The sequence below is a fragment of the Phascolarctos cinereus genome, unplaced genomic scaffold, assembly GCF_003287225.1.
Source record: "Phascolarctos cinereus isolate Bilbo 61053 unplaced genomic scaffold, phaCin_HiC Scaffold_5;HRSCAF=322, whole genome shotgun sequence".
NCBI lineage: Eukaryota > Metazoa > Chordata > Mammalia > Diprotodontia > Phascolarctidae > Phascolarctos > Phascolarctos cinereus.
In genome coordinates, this window is record NW_027555958.1 from 176,225,592 (window position 1) to 176,243,978 (window position 18,387).

The 18,387-nt window shown below is 39.0% G+C and overlaps 1 protein-coding gene across 1 annotated transcript in view; it reads left to right on the top strand.

Moving 5' to 3' along the window:
- Nucleotides 1-208: 208 nt before the first annotated feature.
- The window catches only part of UBE2J1 (ubiquitin conjugating enzyme E2 J1), a 46,780-nt gene continuing 28,601 nt past the window's right edge, over nucleotides 209-18,387 (top strand). Inside the window, 2 exon segments of the mRNA XM_020963061.2 lie at nucleotides 209-329; nucleotides 13,654-13,727. Of these exon segments, the coding sequence (XP_020818720.1) occupies nucleotides 299-329; nucleotides 13,654-13,727 (105 nt within the window). The 5' untranslated portion in view covers nucleotides 209-298.

Genomic DNA, 18,387 nt, shown 5'->3' on the forward strand with positions numbered 1-18,387 from the left:
AAGCCGCGAGGCGAATCCCGAGGCGGCGGCGGCGGCGGCGCGCGGAAGGAGGCGGAGAAGGAGGCGGAGGAGGCGGCGCGGAGGGCGGGGAGCAGGGAGGGAGGCGGGGCCACAGTCTCCGCCGCCGTCGCCGCCTCTGCGTATCCCTGGCGCTCGCTTGGGCCGCCGGGGGCGGGGACTGGGGGACGCGGCTTCCCCGGCTCAGGAAATTCCAGGGGCCGGAGCCGGGGCCACCAGCCCGTCGCGGAGCCGAGGAGCAGGAGGCGGTGCTGGGCCGGAGCGGGGCGTCAGGGCCACCATGGAGACCCGCTACAACCTCAAGAGCCCAGGTAGGGAAGGGAGCGGCCGCTCCCCCCAAGCTCCCAGTACGCATGCGCGGACGGACGGACGGACAGCCGGACTGGCAGCCGGGGAGGCCTTGGGCCGCCGCCCCGCCACCTGTCACAGCCCGAGGGCCCCCTTCCCTACTCGAGTCCGATGCCAGACCCGGCCTGCGCATGACCGCCCGGAGCGAGCCGGGGTCCGGGGAGCCGTCCCCGGTTGTGGCCGGCCCAGCCCGAGCTGATGGAGAGAGGGCCCAGCCCCGGCTCGGGCCGCTGCCCGCGCCCTGCCCCCACCTTCCGACCTCGGCCTCACCCCACTTTGCCCTCCCTCTTTTTTTTTTTCTTCCCCCGTTATTCTTAAAGGGGCGGCACCCTAGAGACAGCCGGAGACTGCGGGACCCTCCGCCGGGCGTCCGCGCCGTCTCCTCAGGCTGCTACCCCTGGACTGGACACTTTCCGGGCAACTTCGCTGACCCGCCTTTTTGGACCGGGGTGGTGGGGTGTGTGTGTACTTGAAGACGAGGCGTCTGTGGGGGAGTGGGGGACAGAGACCGAAGAGGGATCTGTGGAGGGGTGGCAGACCCTCACCTCTCCTCCCCTCCTCCCTCCGGACCTGAGAGATGCCGGGAGGTGCAATGGAGAGCGCCTTGAGGAGGAAGTCGGAGGACCTGGGTTCAAATTTGGACCTCAGTGACCTTGTGTAACTCCCTTAATCTCTGTGGGTCTCAGTTTCCTTCGCTGTAAAATAATGGCATTTCACTAGGAGACCTCACAGGTCACTTCCATCCCTAAAGCTGTGATCCTTTTTAGCACCTACTGCCTGTATGACCTTGGGGGACTCACTTATCATTTCTGGGTTTCAGTTTTCTTTCGTAAAGCGAGGGAGTTGACCTAGATTAAGGATTCTTAATCTGGAGTCGGATAGATTTTTTTTTTGAGGGGGTGGTCATGTGAACTCGGATGGGGAAACACATTGCGTCTATATTTTCACAAAATTTTGACTGAGATTTAGCATTTCCTTCAATTAATTAAAGGAAAATTAAAAATTAAGAGAAAATTTAAGTTATTTGACAGATAAGATCAAGAACTCCTGTTTTTGTGATCCTTTTCAGCTCTAAATGGTCCTTTGGTCTTACGTTGTTAGAGTCCACCACGGTTTTTCAACCTGAAAGCTTTTGCTTATAGCACTTTTTAATAGATTATCATTGGATACTTGCTTTCCAATCCTATCTGTGAAGTGAGTGATATCAATATGTGTACAAAACACGCACACACATATTTAAACTGGAGGAATCCTAAGGTCCTATTGAACTCTAAAACCTTCGAGGTCATCTATATCATGCTGCTTCATATAGATGTACATTTTACATATGTGTGTGTGTCTATAATTATCTACCTACCTACCCACCTGTCTTTGGAATTGAAGATAATTGGGTTCCTGTCCTGACTTGAACACGTACGAGCTGTGTGATCCTCTAGGAGTCACCTAATCTCAAATACTGTAAATTGCAGAGCAGGTGTCTATTTGCAGTGTTAGAGGGAATTTCCTCATCTGGAGTACTCTATCTTCAGGAAACCCACAGCTCCAGACTGTCCTGACCCCCAGACATATATACATCCATACCCAAAGTTTTGGGAGGGAAGTGAAAGATAGTCTGGACCAGTACTTACATGGGGGTAGGTAATTTTGGATGAGAAAACTCTACACTGATAAGAGTCAATGTTGAACAAGCACTTATTAAGGGCCTGCTGTGCCAGGCACTGGGAATACAAAGCCAAAATAAACAGTGGAGTTTACATTTATCACTGTAGCTCACATGATAATTGTTAATATTCACATATAGTGCCGTGAGGTTTTCAAAATAGTTTATACACCTTATCTTATTTAATCCTCACATTTACTCTGTTAGGTAAGTGCAATAATTATCCCCATTTTATAGATGAGGACACTGAGATTCAGAGGATCTTGAGGTGATTTGCCCAGGGTCAAAGATGTTGTGTCTCAGAGTTAAGAGTCAAGTCTCAGAGTCTCCTGACTCTAAGGGAGGCTTTCTAATATCTGTCAGTATAAATACCTTTTAACAGATGAGGAAGGAGAGGCCCAGAGAAATGAAATCCTTACTCAGGGTTGCCTAGTTAGTACCTGACCTGAAGCAGGAACCCAGGATTCTAAACTGCCAGGTCCAGAATTATTTCCACTGTGTGCCTCCTATGTAACTACATAGATATCTGTGTTAGATGACCACATAGCTAACTACATAGATATCTTCATCTGGAGAGAAGGAATTCAAAGTAATAACCCTGATGCCACTACTCCAGTCCTTTCTATAAATCCTTCTGGGGCATTTATACAGTAGAACACTGATGAGAAAGGGGGCTAATAATGCCTGTGCAAGAGCTGTGCCCTAATAAGCACCTGTTGATTGATCACAAGGTACTGGGCTATTTATTCCACCAATACATTGGCAAAACTTGTGAAATGGAAAAAAAGAGAAAACAGTTTCAGTTTAACACAGTCTTTGGGAAATAGTTAATGCTTTAACCAGCTGTTATTCATTCCCCTCCCCACCCTCACCCCACCCTTTTTTCCAGTTGGTGTTAGGAAAACCAGTAATCTTTATTCCCAGGACCTAGGGTAACATACTGCCATATCTGATTTTTTTTTTCTTTTCTCCTGAATATGCAGAGCATAAAAAAAGGCCGTTGGATAGATTGAATAGAACTTGAAGTTCTTTGGTGAAATTTAGATGAGGTTTGGATGGGATAATTAAATAAATACGGTGTATTAATGGAATATTAAGGAAGATTACCTTTAGTCTGTTAGGGATAAATTTGTTTGTATTTGAGGTGGGTAACTGGCCTTATCAGTTGCAAAGACAGGATATTTATTTCGTTTTATTTACTTACTTAGGTTCATTTACCTAATGTAGTCAGGGCACTGGTTTGAATCATAAGATCACAGGATCAAGAAGCTGAAAAGAGGCTTAGAAATCGTCTCATTCAGCCCTCTCATTTTACAGGTGAAGAGCTGAGGTCTAGATAGTTTGTGACTTATCTAAGGTCTCCTAGAAAAGTAACTAGAGTTAGGATTTGAACCTCCTGCTATAAAGTCAGTGCCTTTTCTACTATTTCTGGCTGTCTGTGAATCATTCCATTCAACATTTATTAAGCAATTAAAAAGTGCTAGGCTTTGTGTTAGAAAGAAACAAGTTGGCCTTGCCTTCAGGGAGTTTACTTACAATACTCGCATAAGAGCTATGTTCATAGTCAGTTTCCTATTTTGGTTTCTGGAGAAAATGGAAAATATTTCTTGGAAAATACTGAAGCTCTTTGTTAGTCCTCAGCTTTTTATCACAGGCTTCATGACTGGCTTTGGTTTTGATTACTCCTCGGTCTCTGTTCAGTAGTACAAGGACAACAAGTAAACTGTGGCCTGATACACTAATATGTAAACAGTTACTGTATTTTTTTTAATAAAAAACATTGGGAATTTTTATTTGAGGAAAATGTTTTCAAATCTTTTATGAACCACCTCAAATAAACATGATAGTTGATCTCTCCCACTCTTTCCTACTTAAGTAATTAAGGGCCTTCCACAGTTTATAAGACTGGCTCACATGACAGTAACTTCTTAAAGGTGTTAATGATCTAGGTTGTCTTGAGGGTTTTTTTTTGTTAAATAGCACATTTTGTTACCAAATTATTGTACCTAGACTTTATACTTGAGCATTGAGCTGGATTTTCATAACACACATTCTTACTATCATGCTGAATAAGTAAACTTTTTTTATTTTTAAATTGCAAAGTTCAAGTCCACTAGTTTTTGGTATGTATATGGATATATAATTATGAATTTGAGCAATTTTACAAAAGTAATAAGCAATAGCATACGACTGCTAACTTTTCTAATTTTTATTAATGTCAGTTCGTACATTTTAATCATAAAACAAAAGTGTTCTCAGACAGGAAATCTGTACTTTTCTGTTGTGTCAACGTTGGGTTTTCCAAGATTTTCTTAAAATAGAAAGATGGGTAATTATTATTATTAGGCAGCCCATGGTTTAGTAGAGTCAGAAGACCTGGGTTTGTGTGAGGATGGACAATTTTACGCTGTGGCATCATGGGTGAGTCACATTGCTTTTTTACTTAGCTTCATTCTTCTCATCTGTAAAATAAGGGAAATAATAGTTGAAATGCCTATCTTAACAGGGTAAAAACAGACTGGTAAAATCTTAAAAATATTACAGGACTATGTGCTGTCATAAACTAGTCATCAAACTTAGTCACCCTCTTTACTCTGATGTAGTTATACTACCTTTTTGCCCCAATTTATTAGCCCTTGACAGGACTGGAAAGTATTATTTTGTATGTGACAAGATTCTGCTCCTCTCCCACAACTTTGCCTGTCTCCCACAGCGAGCATAACCTGTAAGCTGCCCCTCAGTACTTAGCACACTTGGCTAAAGTGAGAACATTTGTTGAAATGAACTTGTATTCTTAAACCTCAGATTTTAAAAACTCTCACCAAAAGTAGCAGATTATTTTCTTCAGGTAGAATTTTCCTAGATGAATTGTAATGTTTTCTGCTTCTTATTTCTAACTTCACTCATTTTTTTAGATAATATTTTTTGTAATGCATCAGAATTTGTCGGTAGACTATCCTTGCAGCCCTTGTATGCATTTTTTTTCTGCCAGACTTAAGCCCAAATCCAAATTCTGCATCATTTGAAGTTTCTCTTAATGTTTTATTTCTTTCTCCTTTGAGCTCACTAATGAAAATATTAAATTAGGTTCGACCTTTACTGACCTGTTCATGTTAGTCATTTTTGTGCTTATCTTGCCGATGAACCAGGAAGAAAAGAGCACTTTAAGTACCAGCTTTTTGATTAAAGAAAGAACCCATTTGGACTAACAGGCCAAGTGAAATTTATATGACTCTTTTCATATCTGATGAAAAATTCACATATAAGAATGAAGCATTCTCTTAATCCTTTTCAGTACCTCCATAAAATGTTACAAAAATTGAAAAACAGTCATATTAATTATAATTTAATAATCTCAACAAACATGAATGAGGAAAACAAAAATTAATAGAATCTCAAATGAAATAATAGCCTACAAAGTAATTGTATTGTCATAAAAAGAAAAAATATACATTTTGACAAAATGATAACTTGGTTTTTTTTCCTGTGGCCCTTTCTAACATAATTTTCCTAAGTTTTATTGCTTAGGAGTAAATCAGTCAATCTATCTATCTGTCTATCTTCATAGTTTGTGAATGGTAGTTTTGTAATTTTACTTTCTTTGTTCTGTATTCCCATTTTGCAGAATATGGAAAAGGAAGCTGAGAGAGGGTAAATGTTCTTACCCTGGGGTTTTATTGCTTTTGAGAAGATCTTTAACTTTTGAATTAAAACCGTTGTTGAAAGAGTAGAAACATTTTGTTTGTATTTTTCCTTCAGCCTGAGAATTGTAAATAATTTAACAATTTTTTATATACTACCTAAAAGTTCGGCCTGTCTGGTGACATCCTCAGACCTGAAAGAAAACTGATTCTGTAAGCTGCCATCATCACTTCCTGACTAGTGAAACCCAACTGAAGAAAATTGAATGACAAAGTGATTGCTGGAATTTCTCTTTAGACTTTTCTTTCTGTTTGAAGAATGTGATTTATAATATCATGCTCACAAAGTATCATTTGCCAAACTCAGAAACTAAGAAGCAGCATTAAAAACATGACATTAACATTTTGTTATATTGTAATATTCATATTATTATTTTTACCATATGACTTATGCTTTCACCAGACTTTTAACTTTTTAAATGACTCTTAGCCTTTCAGGATGCAAACTGGAATTAGTCATAGGATGATAGATTTAAAACTGGAAGGAACTTTAGGAGTCATATAGTCCAGTCTACTTATTTTACAGATAAGGAAACTGAGGCACAGAGAGGGTAGGTGACTTGCCAAGGCTCACATAGGTTGTGAGTGGCAGAGCCAGATTCTTTCAAAACTTAGAGTTCTTTCCATTGTATTATGGAGTTAACAATAATGATAATAATAGTTAACATTTATATAGTACTTCCTATGTATGTGCCAGGCACTATGCTAAGTGCTTTGCATTTATGTCATTTGATCCTCACAACAGCTCTGGGAGATAGGTACTATTATGATCTCCAGTTTGTAATTGAGGAAACAGAGGTTAAGTGACTTGCTCAGGGTCACACAGCTAGTGTCTGAGGCTAGAGTTGAACTCAGGTCTTCTTGACTCCAGGCCAGGTGCTCTGTCCCCTGTACTACCTAGCTGCCCTTACTTTTAAGGTGGAAGAGTCAATACTCCTAGCTTGGTATCTTAAGACCTAGAGGTACTTTTTTCTTTGTGTTTCCTGAGCTTTAACTGTGATACTTTCTCCCTTTTCTGTGATTCTGACCTGATATCCTCTGATCGTAATCTGTTTATTGCCTCTGTTTTGACCTAGATTTTTATATTTTTGACTCCAGCCTGGTGACCCTGATTTCTGATTGCTTCTTAAAACAATTTTGTTTTTACATTCTTGAACTTAACCCCTACGTAGCTATTAGTGGCTTAGTAGGAAGGATTCAGTCTCCTCCTTCTGTCATAGAAAAGCGTAAGCTCCAGGCGATCTGTGACTTTCATTTTGACGGATTTAATAAGAAGCTTATTTTAGCCATTGAAATTAGGAATTCATTTTGGTTCTGAACTTCATTTAGGGGAAAATCTATTACTTATTACTTGATTCAACAACCACAAGTATCAAAGGAGGATTGGTCCCTCTGGGGAAGAATAATAAGGAAGCAACTAGAATAGGGCTGCCCAAAACCCTTCTGCTACCTCCTCTGTGCCTGTCACATTTCACTTTTACCTCTACCGTTGGGAATTTCCCAGCCTTGGTTCCGTGAAGAGCCCAGGGAGAATCGATCTACCGTGAAGTCTTCCGGGATGGGGGGCAAAAAGTGAGTAGGCAGAATTGAAAGAAAAATAAATTGATTAGTACACTAAGGAAGACTCTCTTGGGCCTAGGAATGGCTTCAGCTTCTTAGGGTAAGCTTGGATTTTTATAGCTTTTTAGGTTGACTTGCAGTACATAGACAATCAGCTGTATTCTGAGGTGGAAAGGAAATGGGGAAGTGGGCAAGGTTTGGGGTCACAGGAGGAGTTGAAGGTCAGGCTTTTTCCTGTGGGGAATGCATTTCTCTTGAGGTTAATTTCGTCAGAATTCCTTGTATTGGCAGAAAATCTCTTTAAGATGGTGGAGGCCCTTTTTAAAATAGAATCATTCTTGTTCTTCATCCTGTTGTTGCCCAGGAGGGAGGGAAAAGTCCAGACTTCACAGTTCTCTTTCCTTAGTCTCAGAAGTTACTTTACCTGGGGAGCAGATCTCATCCTTACAGTTATATATACTGATTCATCTGCCTTCTCCACATTTCACTTGACATCTTGAGTTTTTACTTTGGGACAGAACTAGAAACTAGTTAACCTTCTAAAATTTTTCCTTCTTTAGAGGGTGAGTTTGACCTCATGTCTAGCTTTTTCTAATTCTTATGCATAACATTGCAAATCTGTCTGCTTTATATGTTTTGCTCCAAACTGTGGAGCTGATGATGTGAGTCTTCTTTGGAGTCACATTGGGTTTAAGGAGAGGGCTCAGAAAGGAGAGGCTGTTTTCTTGCTACTTCTTCCATAGTTCTTTTACTGCTATAGTTGAAATTACTAGGGGTATAATTTTTTATTATTGATAAAGGAATTTCATTGTATCAGAAATGATTAAAGTAGTTAAATTTACATGTGTTATATCACATATTTCTGTCACTTAGGAGGTCAGTAGGAATATACCCCTCTTTCAAACTTTCCTATTTCTGTCGGGGTTACTGCTACCATTCGCCCAGGTTTGCAACCTTGAAGTCATCCTTACTCCTTACTTCCGCTTACTTTACATATCCAGACAGTGGCCAGGTCTTTTCCATTTTACTTCCACAATATTTCTTGCATCCATCTCTTCCCTCATATGGCTACCACTCTAGTTAGGGTCCTCATCACCTCTCAATTTAATTATTGCAATAAACTCCCAGTTGATTTCCCTACTTCAAGGCTTTCCCTTCTCTCTTCCATCTTATATATAGTTGACAAATTGATATTTCTAAAGTACGATTCTGACCATGTCTTTCCCTGCACATAAACTCCAGCGGTTCCCTATTACCTCTAGAATCAGATACAGATTCTTGTTTGGCATTTAAAGCCCTTTGCAGCCTGCACCCAACCTACCTTTCCAGTGTTGTCATATTATGTTACTTCCTTTTCTGTGCTATACAGTTCAGACAGATTGTCCTACTCCTGTCTCTGCCCTTGCACTGGCTGTCTCCCATACCCTAGAATACACTCCCTCCTCATCTCCATCTCTTAGAATGTTTATTTTCCTTCCAAACTCACCTCAAATGCCATGTTCTAGAAGCCTTTCCTGATCCTCCCAACTGCTTGTGCCCTTTCCCCCTTAAAATTGCCTTGTATTTATTTTATATATTTTTATGTATACATGTTGTTTCCCAGATAGAATGCAAGCTCCTTGTGGGCAGGGACTGTTTAGATAAGTTTTTGAATCCACAGCACCTAGCAAATTGCTTGGAACATAGTAAATGCTTAATAAATGCTTGTTGATTAATTGGTGTAATTACAGATTCTTCTTGAAGTCCGTGTGTTATTTTGAATTTTAATAATTTTGATTCTGGTTATGATAGAAAAAATCAAACAATTTTAAAGCAATTGGCTTTTTTTTTTCTCACTACTGTGTCAGCTTTTGGGGTTGGGGGGAAACTCTGGATCGTCGGCAGAAGACCTGGGTTGAGTCCCAGCTGAACTGTTTTCTTGATCATTTATTATGTACATGACTGAGTAAATCACCTCATATCTCTGGGCCTCAAGGACCTCTTCCACAAAATGACATGGTTCATAAAAATCATAGCTTGAAGGGACCCTTGGATTATCCAAGGTGCCTTCCAGCTCTAAAATCTTGTGGGTCTGTAATACAGATGTTAAAAATTATATTGTTGTATTGTATTATTTTTAATTAACAAGCATTTATTATATCTCTCTATCTCCTCTTCCTCTGAAAAAACCAACCTAACATAGTCAAGAAAAACAAATTCCAGTGTTGGCTGTGTCCAGAAAGTAGTGTCTAATTCTGTATCGTGAGTCCGTTACCTCTATGTCAGGCGTCATCAGTCTTCTGGAATTGTTGGTTATTGCATTGATGAGTGTTCTCAAGTCTTTGAAAGTTTTTTGTCTGTACAGTGTTTTGTTTACAAATTGTTCTCCTGGTTTTGCACTCTGACTTATACAGTTCTTCCTAGATTTCTCTGAACCCTCTTTCATAATTTTTTATGCATTTAGTAATATTCCAGTATATTTACATGTCATAACTTGTTCAGTCATTCCTCAGATGATGGTACACAATGCAGTATGTGTTTCAATTACATTAGCCAAAAGACGCAGTTTACTTTGACTTCATGTTGCCTGTTTGAACTTGGAGAAAAGAAAAAAGGGGAATTCTAATGTCATTCAGAAAGGTGTTGAGGGCAGAATAAGATAATGGTAAAAGAAGTGTGGAGAGTTTTTCCTTCCACTTCTCTTAAGGCATTGATTAGCTTATCAGCTTGTGTGTTTGTTTATATGTGTATTTGTGTGTGTGTACGTATACACACATGTACATGTACATATACATATAGATATTATATATGAATATATTGGTTTTAGAATGGCGAGAGGTATGCCAACCAAATTGGTTCTGCCTCAGCCATTATATTAATGATATTTTTAATAATATTTTATTATCTTGTTTTACATTTATAGTAAATTTTTTTTGTGGAGAAGGAAAATCATTATTGGAAAGCAGTTGTGAACCAAATCTCACAGAACTTTCTATCAACAATCTTTTTAAAAGGACAGAGTTGAGATTAAAAATGTTAGGTCTGGGTTAAACCCATCAGTATCTGCTTCCCTTTTTCCTGTTAGGTTTAAAATTAATAATTAACTCTTTTTTTTTTTGTGAGGCAGTCGGGATTAAGTGACTTGCCCAAGGTCACATAGTTATTAAATATCAAGTGTCTGAGGCCAGATTCGAATTTAGGTCCTCCTGACTCCAAGGGTAGAGCTCCATCCAGTGTGCCACCTAGCTGCCCCAACTCCGTTGCTTTTTAGCAATGTGGAGTAGCTATATGATGTTGGGCAAATAATATGAGCCTCAGTGTCCTTCTTGTCTTTCAAATTCGGGTGATTATTTGATTCAATTTAGCTAACATTTACTATGCACCCACGATGTGCTGACTGTACTAGGGAACAGAGATATTAAGATAAAGAATAGCACCTGTCCTCAAGGTGTTTAGATTTTCCTTTTCCTGGCAAAATTCCTTGAGGTCATCTATACTCAGTTCTTCCACTTCTTTCCCCTCACTCTCTTAACCCTCCAAGGTCTGGCTACTGACATTATCTTTAAACTGAAACCCCTTTCTCCAAAAATTTCTTAATTGCCAAATCTAATGACTTTTTTCAGGCTTCATTGTCCTTAACCTCTCTGTTGCATTTGACATTATTGACCACTTTCTCCTCCTGCTAACTCTCCCTCTTTTGGTTTTCCTACCCATCTGACAGTTCCTTAGTCTCCTTTGCTGGATCTTCATCCAGGCAATGCTTGCTAAATTCTTATCTGTTCCCTCTGTACTATTTTGCTGGTGATTTCATTAGTTCCCGTGGATTATTGTCTCAGTGGAGATGATTCTTAGATCTATTTAACCAGCTCTGACCTCTCTTCTGGTTTCCAGTCTTGTATCTCTAGCTATTGGATATCTCAGCGTGGATGTCCCATAGACATCTTAAACTCAGTGTCTCCCAAACTGAACTCATTGTATTTCCCCCCTAATCCTCCCCTCCTCTAAATTTTCCTATTACTGTGGAGGATACCACTATCTCCCCAGTTACTCAGGCTTGAAACCTAAGTATCGTCCTCGACTCCTTACTCTCAGCGCCAGCTGTCTTATCCAGTCTGTTGCCAACTCTTGTCAGTGTTCTTTATAACATCTCTCACCCCCTTTCCTCTGACACTGCCTCCATTCTGGTGCAGGCCCTCATTACCTCACAACTAGACTATTACAGCAGCCTCCTGGTTTTATACGTTGTTGTTGTTTGCATATTATCTCCCCCATGAGGTTGTAAACTCCTTGAGGGAGTTTTTGCCTTTGTAGCCTCAGTGCTTAGCACTGTGCCTGGCACAGAGTAGGCGCCTAGTAAATACTCACTGACTTATATTTGGGTTGGGAGTGGGAAGGAGGACTTATTCGTAGATGTGTATACAAAGAGTATATATAAAATAATCTTAAGAAGTAAAAACCATTTACAACTGAGAGACACGGGAAGGGCTTTGTGTAGCAACTGGTACCGGAACTTTGCTTTGAAGGAAGCTAAGGATGCTAAAAGTTGAGATGAGGGCAGTCACGGGGATATCTTGATGGAAGAGAATCTTTTAGGTTGCATTTTGTTTCATTGATTCTAATATAATTTTTTAAGTCTTCAAACACTAAACCCAGTGATATCTTGCATTTTCTGCATTTTTCAATCAATTATGTGATATAAAAATAGTATATTATAGATAAGCATTTTCAAAAGCTTTCCTCTTCCCTTATTTTTATCAAGGGCACTTTCAGTATGTTTGTAGAAATCAGAGGTTCTTAACCTGGGAGACCCCTTTTGGGTCTGTGCATAAACTTCAAGGTGTTGATGAATTTGGATAGGAAAAAAAAATTTGTCTTTATTTCAGTGTGATTGGTTTACTTTGTAATCCTGTGGATTTAAAAACATTATGACAAGGTGATCCATAGGTTTCACCAGACTCCCAGGGGGTTCCATGATATAAAAAAGGTGAAGAAACCTGGGTCTAGATCAGTCTTGGAACAATTTTGTAGATATGAGAAAGTAGGTATATGGCTGTGCAGTTATCTTGATGTCCTCATGATTATCTGTTTTTAGTAGTGTTGCCATTGATGATTTTTTTTTCCAATCATTCATGGGAATATTCTTCCACTCTCATATATCTTGAAAATTAATCCTCTAGTCTCCTCAAAATGATGTCATCTCTACCACAGACTGTCTCTGTTTATACATGGTCTGTTCTATCAGGATTTCTCATCTTCCTTATCTTTAGTGCTATTTCCAGTTTTTAAAATAGCACATTGAGCACTGAGATATTTAAATTCAAATGTAATGACTTTTTCCACTCTTAGTGATGGTGAAAATAGTTTGTTATAGAAATGTTGACAGATCTTTTTTATTTTTCACGTGTTTGTTGTCATCTTTCCAGTTTCATCTTTAGAAGTCTTGGGGTGATCTGAGAATCAGCATGGCTAGACTCTTTAAGTTTATTTTTCCCTTCACTGTTTCTCCTTTATGAGATTAGGTTTATAATCTTTGCACCATCCTTCTTTGTAAGGTTTTGTAAGTGAGTTTTTATTTTAAATCAGTATGGCTCTTGAATATCCTGTTTCTCTGGCAAGGGTCACAGAACTGCAGAATTTGAAAGTTGGGTGGATCTCAGTGGATATTTAGTCTAACTCATGCATAAAAGTTATCTCCACTGTATCCAAGAAGTGGTCCTCCACTCTCCCCCTGAAAGCATTTAAGAAGACAATCCATGACCTCTTGGGGCATGTCATTCCACTTTTGGGCAACTTTAATTTTAGGAAGTTTTGCAAGCCTAAATTTGCCTTTTTGCAGCTTTACAAATTGCTTTTGTCTCTTCCATATGACAACTTTTTTGAAAATTTGAAGACACCTGCCATGTCCTTCCTGAGTCTTTTCTTCTCTGTGCTAAACATGTTCAGTCAGCCTGTCCTCTTATGCCATAGACTCAAGGCCTGTCACTGTCGTGGTTGCCCTGTTGGATATTTACCAGTTTCTCAATGCCATTCCTAAATGATGCTCCTCAGAAACGAACAGATTAACTCCAAGTGAAGTTGGATGAAGATGGAACACAGTGGGACTATCCTTTCTCTATTCCTAGAAGCTGCGCCCCCATTAATGCAGCCCAAGATTTTGTTAGCCTTTTTGTCTGCCACTTACCCCTGCTAACTCATTGAACTTCCTGTCTACTCAAACCCCAAGATCTTTTTCACAAGTGTTCTTTACCCAAGCCTCTTCCACTTCATACTTTTTTTAATACCCAAATGCAAGATTTTACATTCATTCCCATTGTCATTTTTCAGTACTGAGAGGTTTTTTGAGGTATTTTAAAGATTCTTGTATTAATTTGCAAAATTTCATTTCAGCTGTCAAACGTTTAATGAAAGAAGCAGCAGAATTGAAAGATCCTACAGATCACTACCATGCTCAACCTTTAGAGGTGAGTTTTCCAATACTCATAATAATCTAAGTTGCTCACATTTATAGAGGGTTTGACAGTTTACAGAACATGTTCCATCCAACAGTCCTCAAAGATCAATAGTATCTTACTCATTTTTACAGATGAGGAAATAGCCTTGGAAGTTTAATGACTCACCCAAGGTAATACAGTTCATAAGTGGCAGGATTGGGACTTGAAACCTAGAATGTTTGACTTTACATATGCTATTTCACATTTTTAGGTCACTTTAGTGTTTTAATACACTTTAAACAGCACTTTAAAACAATGTGTTTTAAAACACTTGAGTGTTTTAATAACCATTTTTAATAATTTAAAAATAATTTCTTTAAAATTTGCTTTTCTTTCTTTAACATATTCTTGTATAGAATTACTTGTCTTTGCTATGAAGATAAGAAATCTAACTTTGGTTCTTTTAACCTGTTTAGCTTTCCCTTTAAGAATGTATTTCATACTACAGGAAAATGAAAAACTGATCATTTGAATTATCCAGAAGGGGAATAAGCTCCCTAGTGAGCTCACCAACACTGGAGGTGTTGTTAGAAGTGCTATAAAGGAGATGTCTGCTCAGGTATAAGTTGAAATAAAGGGTATTTACGCCCCTTTCTAATACTAAAAGAAAAGAAGAATATATTTCATAGAATCTTTATATATGTATGCATACACATGTATACACACAGATAGAAAGAAAAGAAAAAAAAAAGAATGACAATATCACAGAATGGTCCAAGGTCATAGACCTCTAATCTAACAGTTGGAACTAACTGTCCCAAAGTGGAGGGGATTGCCTCAAGAGATGGTGGCTCCCCAGTATTTGCCAGCTTTTGAGACTAAATGAGCACTTGATGGGTATGTTAGAGTAGGGATTCCTTTTATGAATGGACTGGCCTAAATCATTCCTTCTAAATCTCAAATTCTGTGATTCTGTATATTTTTAAAGGGAAAACTAAACAGGTTAAAAGGACCATAGTGTGACCTTTTAATCTCAATAAGCAAAGTCAAGTAATTCTGCATAAGATACTGTTAAAGAAACTAGGAATCCTAGGAGGCAGAAGTGAGGAGGGAGTATATTCTAGGCATGGTAGACAGTCTGTGCATGGAGATAGATAGAAAGTCATGTATGAAAAAAAGTAATACCATTTTGGCTATACCATTGTGCATATTAAGGGAAATAGTGTATCTATTTCACTGGAAAGGTTGTGAAAGGCATTAACACCAAAAGGAGTTTGTTTTGATTCTTAGAGTAATATGAAGCCACTGTTAGTATATTGAATGGAGAATGACATGGTCAGACCTGAGCTTTCACTTTGGCAGTTATATGGAGGGATTAGAGAGGAAATATTTGAAGCAAGACCACTGCTTAGGAAGCTGTTGCGATAATCCAAGTGCCAGGTGATGAGGACCTGAACAAGAGAGGAACTGGAGAGGAACTAATAATGAGAGATACTGTGAAAATAGAATGGACAGTACTAGGCAGCTGATTGGATATTTGGGGTAGAGGAGAGGGAGGAGGAATTAAGAATGACTCTAAGTTTGTGTGCTTGAGTGTTGCCCATAAGGGTGGTGGTGCCCATGACTGAAATAGGGAAGTTTAGGAGAAGGATTGTTTTTTGTCAAAGTTGTATGAGTTCCATTTTGTATAGGTTGAATTTGAGATAGGAAATCCAGTTGGAGATGTTCAATAGGCAGCTGGTGATTTGACTTTAGTGCTTGGGAGAGAGACCATTTTGGTTATGTAGACCTAAGTATTATAATAGAAATTATAATTAAACATATAGGATCTGATGAAGTCACCAAGAGAGACAGTGTATATAGAGGAAGGTCTTGGAAGGTATAGTATTAATGATCTAAAAAAAGGAGACCAAGAAGGAGCAGTTATACAATTAGAAGGAGACCCAGGATAGAGCATTATCACAAAAACCCAGAGAGGAGAAGAATACCTAGAATTAGAGAGGGTACTTAACCATGTTAAATGCTTTAGAGAGGTCAAAAAAGATGATTAAGAAAAAAAATCATTGGATTTGGCAATTAAGAGATCATTGTTACTTTTGGATAGAACAGTTTCACTTTAGTGAGGAAGTCAGAAGTGAGATTGTAAAGGATTGAAAAATGAGTAAGAAGAGAGGAATTGGAGACAATGAGTGCAGACAGCTTTTTTTTAGGGGCTTGGCCCTAAAGGGGTAGGGAATTATAGGATGATAGCTTGAGGGGGATAATAGAAAAGTGATGATGAGTTTTAAGACTGGAGGAGACCTGGGTGTGTTTGTAGGCAGCAGGGAAGGAACAAGTATGTAGGAAGAGATTGAAGATTGGAGAGAGAGAAGGGAAATGATTGTTGGGGCTCTCTAATGAAGGACAACAGGAGGAAATGAGCTCAAAAGTACATATAAAGGCTTGCCCTTGATGCAAAAGGGTCTTTTCTTTAGAGATTAGGAGGAGAGAATAGGAGATGATGCCAGAGAGTTTTGAGATGTAGAAAAAGGAAAAAGAGGGAACTCAGGGTGAATGGTCAGTATTTTCTTAGTACAGTGTCAGCTGATGGTGTGGAGAAGGTGGTATGGAAAACTTGAGAGAAGTGAAAGTTTGGAATGGTTGCCAAAGGGTGCACAATAGAGCTAGAATAAATTAAGGAGGAGTAATAGGATTGCTTTGCTGCAATGAGGAGTGTGATCCAGTTAAGATTAAATAACATAAATTGATAGTGGACCAAGTCAGCATGGTTGCTTGATTTCCTTCAGTACCATTCAGCAACATGTTAATATTAGGGAAAAGGGTACATATTGGGCATAATCCAGGTTTGGGGTTTAATAAGACACAAGCCAGTGTTAGCACAAGTGAGCAGGGGATTGGAGAGTTCCTTGTAATATTACAGTTCTTTGTAATATGGAACTGGTTAAGTATAGGGTTGAAATCAGGAAAGGAGGAAAATGAAGTTGTAGATGGGGTCCTGGCCTAGTAGCGGTACTGAAGAATAGAGGAACTAGAGGTCATGGTGAGGAGGAAGCATAGGTCTAGGAAGAGTGAGGCATAAGGAAATATGGAATTATAGTTTACTTTTAGATAAAGGAATTTCTGAATTCTTGATTTTCGAAGTAGAACATTTCAGGTCAAGGGTGTGACTATCAATGTATATGGGTGAGGTGGATTAGAGGAAGTAGGTCATGGGCAGGGGGAGAATAAGATTGAAGACCTTGTAAGCAACATTGACATTAATGATGAAATTTACTAATATGAGAGCAGGAATTGGTGTGGAGAAGAATACTTTGAGCTAGGTATTGAACTCTGAGAAAAGGGGGGAACTAACCTGGAGGCCAGTAGATAGCTAGATTGGTTGATATTCAGGGTGTCCTAAACGTCTTTGAAGCTATTAAAGCTTAAAACTGCTTGAAGACTTTTGGGACACACCTTGTATTTGGATGGAGTGAACTTTAAAGGAGAAGTTTCTGAGTGGTGAAGGAACATAGCATTCCAATATTTGATCCTCCCCCCCCCCCAATTAGCAAGCATTAATTTTCTCTTGCTCCCATCTCATTCTTACACTAGAAGAAAAGAAAACACAAAAACCTTCCAACAAATGTATAGTCACGCAATTGTCTGTGTACAAAAATGTACATGTCTTTCTGCATCTTGAATCTCTCACCTCTGTGTCAGGAGGTTGATAGCATGTATCATGAAATATCACCTGATTAAGAAGCTTTTTAAACTTTTAATGAAAAGTAGATTGTATTACATGTTAAAATGTTTCAAATATTAAACCTTTCATTCTGGGATGGGAAATTTGTGTTTCATATATTGGTAATTGAAGCATACAAAATTTGACTGCTTTGCTAGAATGCGATACTTCAATCTCAGGCAGGATTATAATTTTAAGTAAGGAGTCTGATTTCTCATAATGTCTTACACTCTTCACAAGATATTCTACTACTGTCTGTGCTTTGTACTGGCTGTCCCCAATGATTGTAATCCTTTCTTACCGATAGCTTTTAGAACCTACAGCTACCTTCAAAGTTTAGTTTAAATGCCAGTTCCTATGTGAAGCTTTTCCTAATCTTTCTAGCTGCTGATTTCCTCCTCCCTCAAATTGCTTGTTATCTGTTTATATGTATACATATTAGTTCCCCCTGATAGAATGTAAGATCTGTGACAGTGGGGACTAAGCACACTGGCGTGAAGTAGGCACTAAATAAATGCTTGTTGATCATATAGATCTCCTTCACTTGTATCAAATAGTTTGTCTTCTTTCTTTACTTAAACCTCAATAGAATGATATTTCTTGTGCCACTATTCAAGTCTTCTGTTTCCCTTTGACTTCATCCTTCAGGTTTTTATATTGGGGAAGGGCAGGATCAGTCATTTATTAAGTGCCTAATATGTGCTAGGCACGGTGCTTTACAAATATTATGTTATTTGTTAAGTTATGTTATATGTGCTAATCTGATAACAGTGAGACACTTGCAAGGAGTCACTGTTCTTTTGGTGGAGGATGCTTTATCAGGCATAGACACCAGAACCTGGGTACTACGTAAGTGACCACCAATAATGATAAGTATTACTACTTTGTTTTATGGAATAAAGGTGATATATATCAGGGATGAGCCTCAGTACCCTTTCATTGTTAAAAAATAACCTTAAATGTGCATCA